General features: G+C 34.7%; 1 protein-coding gene across 1 annotated transcript in view; it reads right to left on the bottom strand.

The window, feature by feature from the left end:
- LOC123546856 (nucleolar protein 14-like) overlaps positions 1-13,733 on the bottom strand; it is a 64,175-nt gene that overhangs the window by 37,337 nt on the left and 13,105 nt on the right. The window contains exons 2-4 of the mRNA XM_053551159.1: positions 9,982-10,193; positions 4,632-4,766; positions 3,520-3,661 (exon numbers count right to left, since the gene is read on the bottom strand). Coding sequence (XP_053407134.1) covers positions 3,520-3,661; positions 4,632-4,766; positions 9,982-10,164 — 460 coding nt within the window. The 5' untranslated portion in view covers positions 10,165-10,193. The remainder of the gene's footprint in view (positions 1-3,519; positions 3,662-4,631; positions 4,767-9,981; positions 10,194-13,733) is intronic.

The raw sequence follows: 13,733 nt of genomic DNA, 5'->3' as shown, positions 1-13,733 counted from the left end.
ATGCGGACAAGAGTAAAAAGGCCAATTTTTGGTAATTCAAGGGCCACAACTCCAAAGGGCCTGGGCTGATTTGGCTAGTTATGGAAACTGGTCGAGGACTTATGGTCAAACACATTTTGAATAAGTTTGGTGAAGATCGGATGAGAAATGTTCGACTTAGAGTGCGGACAAGATTTGTGACAGACACACAGACTGGAGTAAATCAATATGTCTCCCACAACACTATGGGGCCCCTTTTTAACCCAGGGTAATAATTTGAACAATCTAGGTTGAGGACCATAAGGCAATGCTACATACCAAATATCAAAGGCCATAAGTCTATGTAAAACTTGGGACTCCTGAGGCGGGGCCTCTTTTCACCCCAGGGGCATAACTTGAACAATCTTCATGGAGGACCATTTGATGATGTCACATGCCAAATATAGGCTCTACGCCTCGCAGTTTTGGACAAGAAGATTTTTAAAGTTTTTCATTTCAGTTGCCATGTGTGGAATTCAATTCTTTGAACAATTTTGAAAGGGGGCCAGCCAAGGATCATTCCTGTGAAGTTTGGTGTAAATCTGTCCAGTGGTTTTCAAGAAGAAGATTTTTTTAGAAATTGTTGATAGATGGACGACGGACATCAAGTGATCACAAAAGCTCACCATGAACCTTTGGCACAGGTAAGCTTACAAGAGCTGTCTGATGACAGCGCGCTCGACTGTTCGAAGAATTGATTGAAGAATGGTGTCAAAATATTTCCACGGATATTCAGACAAAAGAAATAAATAGATTAGACAAACAATGTTCCTGTATTACTTTGATTTCGAGAAGTCTTGCACAAAATGGCAATATATGAGCCAATTTCAAAGTCCAAAAAGGGCCATAGTTCAGTCAAAATAGTTATGTACTCTTGCCTACAGATGGAAATCATAATGATAAACAAGTGTTCAAAGTTTAAAAGCCATATGTCAAATAGTTTTGACAAAACATGGACTTGTATGGAAACAGAACCAATTTCAAAGTCCAAAATAGGCCATAATTCAGCCAAAATAGATGACAGAGTTATGTTCTCTTTCTTACAGATAGAGACTATTATACTAAACAAGTGGTAAAAGTTTCAAAGCCATATGTCAAACACTTTACAAAAAGTATGAACTGGTATGAAAAACTTAACCAAGATTTCTCAGTCAAAAAGGGCCATAATTCAGCCAAAGTCCTTGATGGAGTTATGTACTCTTGCCTATAACTGGACAATGCGATGGTAAACAGATGTTGAAAGTTTCAAAGCTTTATCTCAAAAGACTTTGTCAAAATATGAACTGGTACGAAATATTAACCCAGATTTCTAAGTCAAAAAGGGCCATAATTCTGCCAAAATCCTTGATGGAGTTATTTACTCTTGCCTATAACTGGACATGGTGATGGTAACCAAGTGTTAAAAGTTTCAAAGCTTTATCTCAAAAGACTTTGTCAAAATATGAACTGGTACGAAAAACTTAACCATGATTTCTAAGTCAAAAGGGGCCATAATTCAGTCAAAATCCTTGATGGAGTTATGTGCTCTTGCCTATAACTGGGCATGGTGATAGTAAACAAGTGTTGAAAGTTTCAAAGCTTTATCTCAAAAGACTTTGTCAAGATGTGGACTGGTACGAAATATTAACCCAGATTTCTAAGTCAAAAAGGGCCATAATTCAGCCAAAATCCTTGATGGAGTTATGTGCTCTTGCCTATAACTGGACATGGTGATGGTAAACAAGTGTTGAAAGTTTCAAAGCTTTATCTCAAAAGACTTTGTCAAAATATGAACTGGTACGAAAAACTTTACCATGATTTCTAAGTCAAAAGGGGCCATAATTCAGCCAAAATCCTTGATGGAGTTATGTGCTCTTGCCTATAACTGGCCATGATGATGGTAAACAAGTGTTGAAAGTTTCAAAGCTTTATCTCAAAAGACTTTGTCAAAATGTGGACTGGTACGAAAAACTTAACCCAAGGTGTGACGCCGACGCCGACGCCGTGGTGAGTAGGATAGCTCTACTTATTCTTCGAATAGTCGAGCTAAAAATGTATGAATTATGAAGAAAGTATTCTATTCTTCATTCTAGATGACTATTACACAACACTGTCAATGTCTAGGATCAAGTTATCACGAGATCCGTCAGACATTTTATGCCTATTGCACTGGGTATGACACCCACAACTTAACAACAAGTGACTTAAAACCACTCTTTTTGAGCTTCTGATCAGGCTATTTATATAACATTCTTCCTTCAATATACAATCTTTCACAGCCTTCCTTACAGAGTAAGCTATTGATGGTGAACAAGTGTTGCAAGTTTTAAAGCAACAGCTTTGATAGTTTAGGAGAAAAGCTGACCTAAACATAAAACTTAACCAGGCAAAGCCAACGCCAACACAGATGCCGACGACGATCAATTCTATTTTTACCTCTCATGGCCCCTAAAATCAGTCAAGCAAACCAACTGAATAAAATTAGGAGAGAACCTTACAAAGACACTTCAGAACAAGTTTGATGAAGTCATATAAAGGTTTTTCTATTTTTAGCTCAGGCAACCCCTAAAATCAGTGTAGCCATTAAAAAAATCTGGGAGAAGACTTTACATGGACACTACTGACCAAGTTTGGTGATGATCCATCAAGCGGTTTATGAGAAGAAGTTGTTTAAAGGTTTTAATATTTTTAGCTCTGGTGGCCCCTATAATCAGTCAAACTGAACCATTTAAACAATCTGAGAGAGGATCTTAGAAGGATGCTCGGACCAAGATCGGCAACAATTCATCAAGCGGTTCTCGAGAAGTTGTTTAAAGGTTTTTTTTCTATTTTCAGCTCAGACAGCCTCTAAAATTGGTAAGGCTTGTATCACTGAACAAATCTGACTGAGGACCTTACAAGGATGCTACAAATCAACTTTGGTGACAATCCATCAAGTAGTTCATGAGAAGAAGTTATTTAGGTGAAAAACTAATGCCCCTTTTTAACCCAGGGTAATAATTTGAACAATCTAGGTTGAGGACCATAAGGCAATGCTACATACCAAATATCAAAGGCCATAAGTCTATGTAAAACACATGATGGATAGAGTCCAATCACAATAGCTCACCCTGAACCTTTGAGCTAAAAATGAAAAATGGTTCGTCTGTGTAGAAGCTAGAGTTACATAACTTGTCTTGTGAGGTCACCAACTGATTCTACACAGACATAAGAAGTTTAAAAGCATTCAGCCAAGTAGTTTAGAGATACCTGCTTACATGCGAAACTTTTGTAACACAAAATCTGACCAAAGAGGGGCATAAGAAGTTCTACTATTTGAAAATATGTAAAAAGCTGAGGTAAAAGTGAACCGTCTTTTCTTTGAAAATGCAAAAAAATTCTCCTGCTGGAGGAGCCCTGCCCCCTCCTTCCCAAACCACAAATCAAAACAGGGCCCCCATCATTAAATCTTTGCAACAAGTGGTTATGTACAATAAACCATAGAAGACTTTTTGTCCATTTAAAAAATAAGTATCAAATTACCAGCTGCCCTTCTGTCATCATCATCTTCTTCTTCATCACTGATGATTGGTTCATCAAACTTCTCAATGTCGGCTAGAGACTGACCATAGTGAGTCAACTCCTCTTCTTCATTCAGGTTGAACTTGTTCTTTACTGAAGATTTCTTTAAATAAAAATAAATTTCATAGCTTATTTCTCAGTAACCTCATTCAGTATGTTATCTGACAAAATCATTAAAAACATTTTGCAACTCTGAAAAATTCTTTAAGTCCACTATCACCTCAAAGCCGCCCATCTCTCATGTTCCAATATGTTTTCTATCGCAAACCTGAGAAACACAAATGAATCTGCCAGAAATCTGGTCTGTAATCCCTTATTTGATACCTGACATCGCAAAAACCAAATCTCTAGCCTCCATGCAAGATATCAGGTACAGAATCTGTAGAATGATGGTCTGAGTATCTTGCTACAGATCTGTTGCCACTCCTGTCCCAATATTGCCTATACTGAACCAGTCTCCAATGTCATGAAATGCAACTTTTCTTAGAATACTCTGAGATTGTTTTGCAGGTTTTCAAAACAAAACGTAAAAGCCTGTAGCAACAATTTTCTCAAGCACATCATTATACTTGGGTTTCATCTAAATACATGTACTTGTATACTTATTCTCTTGCAGCTTTATTCTTTGTAACCAAAAGTGGACTAATTCTATATAGGTGATTTGTTTGTGCCACTCTTGTAACATTGTTTTTGCTGCATCTGTTGTACTTTGTAAACAAGCAGGAAAAAACTTTAAAATACATGACTATTGTGACCGGACTGTTACATAATTCAGACAACACAACTGCCAGGTAACTGATATCTATTTGCTTGTCTGATTATAATACAAATCATACAATGTCCAAAAATAGCCCGATCAATGACATATATATAAACTATTGAGATTTGTTGGCAGTACTAAGACATCAATAAGCTTATGATACAAAGCATCTCAGTTTATCATATAAACAATTTCTTTAAAATGATGAACACAGGCCAAAGGAGTTTGATATCTTTTTAAGTTCATGTCAGTATTTAATCAAAGCTACTATTTCTGATATTCAGGTAAGTGACTAATGTCTATGACTGCTTACAGATCTTTCCATGGCATATCTTTTCATCATCTTCTCCTCCAGTGACAGTCCTGTGTCATGTTCTCCAATTCTCTTGTCCACAAAACGATTTTTCTTGAACTGTTGTTCATATTCCTTCAGCAATGTTGCCTTCCTCTAAAATGAACATAAATTTCCATGTTTGTCATACTTCAAATTCAAATGAATATTATTATACAAAAGCGTGTTTGATAAACAGGATAAAACTATTTTCAGAGACAACTGGTACTCCAGGGCTAGCAAGACTAGTGACTATTCTGGCCTACTGACCTAGTTTTTGACCCCACATGACCAAGTTTCAAATTCTACCTAGAGATCATCCAGACAAACATTCTGACCAAGTTTCATAAAGGTTGGGTCACAACTGTGACCTCTAAAGTGTTAACAAGTTTTCCCTTTGATTTGACCGGGTGACCTAGTTTTTGAAAAAAATTGACCAGATTTTCCAATAAAAACTTTTGGGGGCACAGCATTTTAATTTTTAAACGGGTAGGTAGGGAGATAGCAAACAAACATATTTTTGATTTTGGCCTAAACTGCACAAAGGAAAATATTTAGATATTAACTACCACATAAATACAATAAAATCCAATTGCAAAATAATAATGTAGTTTTATAGAAATAAAACACTTTATTTAGTTAACAAAATGAAAAATTATACCACAAACCAACAGCTGTATTTCGCTATTGAAAATATTGACCTTGACAAAGTTAAGTCAAAACATTCTACACTTTTATCTCCAGATGTCGCCATTTCTAACATAACTACTGATTATATTATTACTTTACCCATAAATACCTAAGTGATGGTCTTCTGTTTAAACAAACGGTCAATTAGAGACACAAGAATGTCAATGGAATAACACTACTTGATGAAACAGTTACTATATATCAAGTTGACCTGTTATAATATGTCTGTTACAGAAAATATTCATTTTAATACTCAAAATGGTTTTATCAAGTGCTTCAGTGCCAGGTGAACTTTTACTTATGTGTTTTTATTGTGTAAAAATTTCTGCAGTTGATACTATTCATGTGTTTAACGATTAAACGGATATGAAATATCAAGGAAATTTTCAGATGATATGAAACATTATTTTCATCACAGTTAATATTTAGAAATTATTATACATGACTGGATTACAGAAATTATGTCCTCAGATGATGTGAAAAATGACTTTGCAATACAATTAGTCATCAATGACTCTGATGGAATGAATGACGGTTATGAAATATCAGAAAGTGATAACTCTGAAGAGGAAATTGTTCTGAATCAAATGGCAATCACTTCAGTAACTCTTGACAGCACTGACGAGTCAAATGTACATGAGATGATTGGTGAGAATGGATCAAATCGGAAAGCAACAAAGAAGTCAGTGACATTAACCACTGCTGACGATAAAGATAACCAACACAAGAAGGCAGGTCTGACAAATAAATCAATGCATTTAAATGAAACTTGTACTATAGAAAACGAGAAAATAACAAAGCAGAAATCTATTTTAAAGTCTGTCACCTTTAACAAAGACATGGGAGTACAAAATGCTGTACAAGCTCTCGAAAATGACTCTTCAGAGGCAGACATGAATTTGCAAGATGAAAATGACTTATCTGAAATAGATGATTTATCTGAAGAGATAGATGAAGATAGTGAACCTTCCAGCAATCATGCATCGAAATCAGAATTACAGCATCATGTGGAAAGACTTAGAAGTTCGGGTAAAATAGAAAAGGTGGCATTAATAGATTTTAACGGAAGTATACTCATTCGAAGTATTGGAATGGAAATAAATTCAGAGGATGCTGAAACTGTTCTGTGTGTTCTTAGAAGTCCTGATATGTCTTTAGTGAAGATAAGAGTTGGAAAACAAGATTTTACATGTTTTAAAAATAGTACTGATTCATTTGTTGGTAAGGCTGAAAATGACTTCTTGCATGTGCGTTCATGTATAGATTTTATTGTGGTGTGTATGTCAGACCCAAGTTCTCCAGGGTCATGTATCTATGAAGTATCAAGATTTGTGAAGCGTTACTACAGAACAAGTATTGTTAGCACTAGTGAACTTGAAAGTGCTTTGGTATGACTTTTGTAAAAGTGCAGTACAAGTAATGGTAATGGCAACAGTTTGTTCATTGAAAATTTATAGTAATTTGTAAAACATGTACAGTCTATCTGACAGCAATGATATATCCTGATAAATATTTAACCTGTCATACACCTCTACACGAATATAATCCGAAGTGAAATATTATCATTTATCTCACAGAATACCTTTAGATTATGACTGCTTGGTGTCATTCACCATAAAATAAGTACATGAATCAGTCATGGAATGGGTAATTTTCAAAAATACACTTATTGCATGTTCTAGCTGTGCAACATGTTCATATCAAAATTGTAGTGTCTGCCTTTAATCGGTCTCTGTAAGGTTGAGAATATCTAGGCGAGTAAAATGTGTGACAGAACATTCTTAACCAAGTTTCACTATCTAACAAGGTCATTTATTTTACAAAGGTATGCCTATATGTGAATTAAAAGGAGAACTAAATAAAATCTAATAAAGTATTCTGCTTTATCCTTGTATAAACTTTAATTATTGACAAATATCCATATCTTTTCAGTTTTACAAATTTTCTAACTGATTCATGGGTATATTGATAACTGCATAATTGACAAGCTTGTTGATAAATATCCAAGTTTTCTGTTTGGTTGCAGGGTATATTGATAATTGCATAATTAGATAAAAACAATAATACCAAAAGGCAACATAAAATAAATATGTTTTTTTTAATATTAAACAAAAACTGTTTCATGACAGCACAACTGACAGTTTTAAGGCTTGTCAGTAAAATCAGGCTGTCTAGCATACCCCGACAAAAAATTAGGGCTAATTTTAGGACAATTTGTACAAAAAAATAGGGCTAAAATTAGGAATTTGGTACAATTTTAAGGAAATTTTAGGGCTAAATTTAGGAATTTTCAAATCAAAATATGGACTTTAAAGACCATGTAATGTGCTTACCTTTATGTGATTGACATAAAAGTAACTCAGAAATAGTGCTTTATTTACAGAAAAGACGTCTCCTAGCTTTCCACTGTTTTGAACTGTGCTAAATTGATTTTTTCTGAATTAGAAGAACTTTTAAACAACATTTAAAACATTTTCTCTTTTTGATCATTGCAAAAAAAGTTAAAAAATTAGGAATCTTTGTGAAAAAATAGGGCCTTTTTAGGAATTTCCTTTGATTTTTTAAAAAAAAATAGGAATTTTAGCCAAATTGAAAAAAAATAGGAAAAAGTAGGAATTTTAGGGCCGCTAGACAGCCTGTAAAATAGATTTACTTTTTCAGACTAGGATTATTCCCATTGCATTTTAAACTTTCAAAATTTATTCCCAAGTGTTTCAAAACCTTAACAAGTTTGCAGATTTGAAAAAAAAAGGAAATACAATGTAATGGCAAAACGTCATTTATCTGGATTATGTAGAATAAAACCTGGCGCCCTCATTGATAATGAAAATCCTTTTTAGAATTAATAGCAGCCTGTGAGTAAATTTATTAAAATGGCAACATTACTGTCTTAAAGATAAACGAGAGCACCGCCTTGCGGGTGCAGACACTCATCTAACTTTTTTGTCTCTGTATAATAGAAATATTGACATCCTACCAGTGTTTTTTTATAATATTTTCTGAGTCCAAAAGGGGCCATAATTCTTGCAAAATGCAGGATGGTGTTATGTTTCTTGTTCTACAGAGTCAGCTATTGATGGTGAACAAGTGTTGAAAGTTTTAAAGCAATAGCTTTATTAGTCTAAAAGAAAGGCTTACCTAAACATAAAACTTAACCAAGCAATGCCAACACCAATGCCAATCAAAAGAGGACAATAACTCATAATTTTTTACAAAAAATCAGATGAGCTAAAAATGATATTAAAAATGTTTTCCATGTTGAATTATTCTGAAGTGTGTTTTACAATCTGCTTGATATGTGCTGAATCTAGATGAATGGATGACCAGTTCCAATTTGACTGACATTTGATACATATCCGTGCGTCCTTAAAATTTAAAGAGCTTAGAAAAATGATTGAAGTAAATTCAATTATTTTACACATCAATTATACATCTGTGGGAAATCCTAGTCCTAAAAAGATCATAATTAGCCAATTGAATATAAATGCCTATAAAATAAATCTACCTCCTTTATTCAGAAAACCTTAACTTTCAAGATAAACTGCAGTAAAAATTGTTTTCCAGAGCATGAACAGAAGTCTGGATATGGGCACCTAAAATTGCCCACCCCTCGCATACAAAATGAGCTGAAATTTACAATTTGTTGCTACAATACACCAACTATACCTAAAAGGGGCTGTAATTATGCCCTTATTTGAACAAATTTGAGAATGGGCTTTATTATAATGTTATTAGACCAAGTTTGAAGATATATCAAGTAGTTCATTAGACAAAGTAATTTAAAAGTTTTTTGTTTTTTTATTTTAGCTCTAGCAGCCACTAAGAGGAATCGAGTGGAAACACTTGAATAGAACTGAGAGAAGACCTTGCCAGGTTGCTATAAAACAAGTATCGAGTAATTCTTACAAGTAATTTCCGAGAAGGTGATTATGTACTAAATTGTGGATGATGGATACCAGACCATCCACCTGTACTAATAACTCACCCTGAAGAAGAATTTAGGCATGGTATCTTTCACTGATTAAATAATTTGTCTACCAAAAGAAGGTATACATAACTCCCAGTCTATGGATCTAAAGCTCTGATTCGTAAAACTAACAATTCTGAACGATGCATGCCACCTGCATACTCTTTAATAATAAAAGATTTGTATTCATTTACATTATTATGGCCTCAGAATAAATAAATTAATAACTATGGGACCACAACTATGCTGCTTTAACACAAAATCATGTATTTTCCTGATCAATTTATGAAACATCTGGATGTTTGTTAGGCAAAAGAACACACCTACTGTGAAATCAATAATTTTCATCAAGAGCTAATTTTCTGGGAATTCATGGCTCAGTCAATCCATGAAATCTAACCCCAATGAAACAGTAAAATTCCCATTCATTTTATGTTAAAGGGTCAAAAGTCCATGAATTTATATCCTCAAGAAATAGCAGTTTTTGGCCAAAACCAAGAAATTTTGTGTCGCCAAAGATTTCGCAATAAAATTTTTCATTGATAAATAAGCTCCCATTGTGTTATCATGAGATTGAGAAAGATTGCACTGTATGTATGTTACACACTGGAGTTCAGATCTGTTCTATTTTACTGGTCCCTGCCCTAAACAAGATGTATTCAGATACACATTTACCTTCTTTGTTGCTTTTGACCTTGACACTCCAGGCATTCCTTTGTCAAACTTTGACATTTTTCTACCAAGAACATCATGCTTTTGTCTGTTTACTTTCACTTCAAATGGATTGACCTTTTTCTCATGGCCTTTTCTTTTATTTCTCGTGTGGTCAGCTGTAGGCTTGTGCTTTTTCTTTCCCATTGTGTCCTTACCGATTTCCTTTTAAAAACCTGAATAAATACCATTTCCAAAATAGATTTCTGTCACTCATAGTAAACATGTCACAGTTTTTAATGTTAATACAGAGACTACATAGGGAACTACTTAACTGAAACAATATTAGTATATCAACACTATTAACCCTTACCCTGCTACATTTCTATAATGAACTTGTCCATCTTTCAATTTGGACAGTATCATTAACTGTTAAAATGGATGCTTACCAAAAAGATACTGACTGAATGGCGAATAGTGCAGATCATGCTCAGACTGCACAAATGTGCAGGCTGATCATGGTCTACACTGGTCGAAAAGGCAGAATCAGTCGTGTCCAGCATGATGATTAAAAATGCCAATTTGATATTGATTGCTGTTTAATGTCAGGTATTTTATAGAAGAGCTTTAGGTATTGTGAAGTATAACAGGTAGACATATGGAAATGAAACAGCAATAACAAATCTATGTAACAACAATTTAAGTCAGTCTTGGTTTGTACTTATACTTAAAAACAAGAGCACCGCCTTGCGGGTGCAGACGTTCGTCTGATTTTTTTGTCTCTGTATAATAGAAATATTGTCCAACCCATGATTTTCTAAGTCCAAAAGGGCCATAATTCTTGCAAAAAGAAGGATGGAGTTATGTTTCTTGCTGTACAGAGTCAGCTTATGATGGTAAACAACTGTTGCAAGTTTCAAAGCAATAGCTTTGATAGTGTAGGAAAATGTTTACCTAAACATAAAACTTAACCAATAAATCTGATATTTTCTTAGTCCAAAAGGGGCCATAATTCTTGCAAAAAGCAGGACAGAGTTATGTTTCTTGCTGTACATGGTCAGCTTATGATGGTGAACAAGTGTTGCAAGTGTTAAAGCAGGAGCTTTGATAGTTTAGGAGAAAAGCTGACCTAAACACAAAACTTAACCAAGAAATCTGATTTTCAAAGTCGAAAAGGAGTATAATTCTTGCAAAAAGCAGGATGGAGTTATGTTTCTTGTTGTACAGGGTAAGCTTATGATGGTGAACAAGTTCTGCAAGTTTCAAAGCAATAGCTTTGATAGTTTAGGAGAAAAGTTTACCTAAACATAAAACGTAACCAAGAAATCTGATATTTTCTAAGTCCAAAAGGGGCCATAATTCTTGCAAAAAGCAGGACGGAGTTATGTTTCTTGCTGTACAGGGTTAGCTATTGATGGTGAACAAGTGTTGCAAGTTTCAAAGCAAAAACTTTGATAGTTTAGGAGAAAAGCTTACCTAAACATAAAACTTAACCAGGCAACGCCAACGCCTATCAAGTGATGACAATAACTCATCATTTTTTTTTTCAAAAAATCAGACAGATGAGCTAAAAAGGAAACAAATTCAACTATCTATGAGCATATTTCAAGGGTAAACTGGAGCTATCACTAAAGGTGATGAATGTACCCCCCCCCCCCCCCCCCCCATTGACACAGTATGTTTAAAGTCCCATAACCACGGGGGAGGAACTGTTACACGAGACTCGGTTGTGGAGGATATCATGTTACAGATTTAGGATGCTACAGTTACAGTATTCCCGGATAACATTACAGCATTCAGAGGATAATAATCGCTGTCTATGTTTTGTTTGCCAAAGAAATAGTAAAGATTTATCTCTTTTTTGCAAAAGTAAAAGTTGTTTTTCTAGATCAATGGTATGTACGTCTGTTGAGACATGGTTTAACACGTGAAACACAGTATATTGATCTCTATCAAGCGTTTAATGACAAAATCCGAAATTTTGATAGAAAATAATCTTAAAGAAGTTGATCAAAATATGTTTCAACCATATTTTATGCTCATTTGCAACGATAAAGACCCTGTTTAGGCATGCAGTTATAATACGAGGTAGAAACATCAATGTGGGTCTAATTTTTCGTGGTTTTATAGAATGTTACAGTTGTGGGATGCTTCTTCTGGATGTGTTACAGATTTAGGATGATACTTTTTGGAATACATTTTGACAATATACAATACCAGGATAGCAAATAAAATTTAGATATCATGAATTATGCGGGATTTTTTGTAAGATGTAACAAACATATTATACCAAGTGTATTTTTTTTCTAATTTCGAAATTCTAAATCTGATATAACAGCTATATATATTAAAATGATATCATATATAAACATTTTCAATGGAAAGCTAGTGTTCTATATCCAAAGTATATGATACCATATAATCAACAATTCGCATTGAATCGTCGTTTGCACTTTAATAAGCTGTTCTTTCATAAATACCGTAGTACCTGTTTATGCTACATGTATTAAGCTAGCAAATGATGTGTCCTAGCTTCAGAGGAGCTTGGTAATGCGTGTCTTAATCAACGATTTCAATTACTAATAAGCTTAAAAGAAAATATCCTCTCGGAATCGGTAATGGAGAACTTAAGAAATTAATTGGCTTTTCTCACGACAACTCGCACATGTGCAATAAAACTTTATTTCAAATAACAAAAGATTCTTTTTTTGTTAAACATGTATACGTGTTTACTGTTGGAACAACCATCGAATCATCATATGCATCTGCGCAATGAAGATCTGGCAAGCAAGCAAAATCAAATAGGCTAATCTGAAGCATTCAATCTGTTTGGTCACAGTTAGGAGCCTGTATCATTTAACAGAGGATTTTATACGCAGTTATTAGTTAAAATGTATAATGTTTCAGGATTTTCTTCTAAAAATATATGCGTTTTTGTTTTTGTGTGTATGACAGTGTCAAGGGCTTTTCAGGGCTGTGTGCCATTAGAAGGCATGTCTCAGTACTGTAGGCATTGCGTGCATGTGTGTGTTCGGGTTTAACGTCTTTTGTCAACAATTTTTCAGTCATATAAACGACGGTGTCTACTTGTAGCAGTGAGCACAATGCCCAACTTTATAGCACTTGCTGCCTCACTGGAATATCACGCCGTAGACACGTCGCATGATAACCCACCCGGTCACATTATACTGACACCAGGCTGACCAGCCCTAGCACTAGCCTCTTAATGCTGAGCGCCAAGCGAGGAAGCTACTAGTACCATTTTTTACGTCTTTGGTATGACGCGGCCGGGGATCGAACCCACGACCTCCCGCACTCAAAGCGGACGCTCTACCACTAGGCTACCGAGGCGGTTCCTGTAGGCAATGCGTAAATGCGAGCACAAGCACATTTAAATTCGGGTTGTTCAAAAATTAGGAGTTACCTTATAAACATAGTAACTCACTCTCTTTTTAGATTTGAACGAAAGTAATTAATCTATGTGAATATAAATAAAGAAACACTTAAAACATTTTTCGATTTCGCTCCGCGATATCTTTGGTGATTTATTTAGAGGTTATGAAAAACATTTAACAACCGATGTATTTAGAGATTGTTCAAACGATCGGTCAATTTGCTTGGAAAAGGGTGTGTTTTTAAACGTTGTTACAGTAACGCCACTCTAGTACATGTCTGACTGCCTCAAATGACAAAATAAATGTTGTTTAGCAGTATTTACATCTAACAACAGAATCCTGAAGAAGGAAAAGGTATCACCCTAAATCTGTAACACATTC

The sequence above is a fragment of the Mercenaria mercenaria genome, chromosome 9, assembly GCF_021730395.1.
Source record: "Mercenaria mercenaria strain notata chromosome 9, MADL_Memer_1, whole genome shotgun sequence".
NCBI lineage: Eukaryota > Metazoa > Mollusca > Bivalvia > Venerida > Veneridae > Mercenaria > Mercenaria mercenaria.
This window is presented reverse-complemented; position numbering and strand designations above follow the sequence as displayed.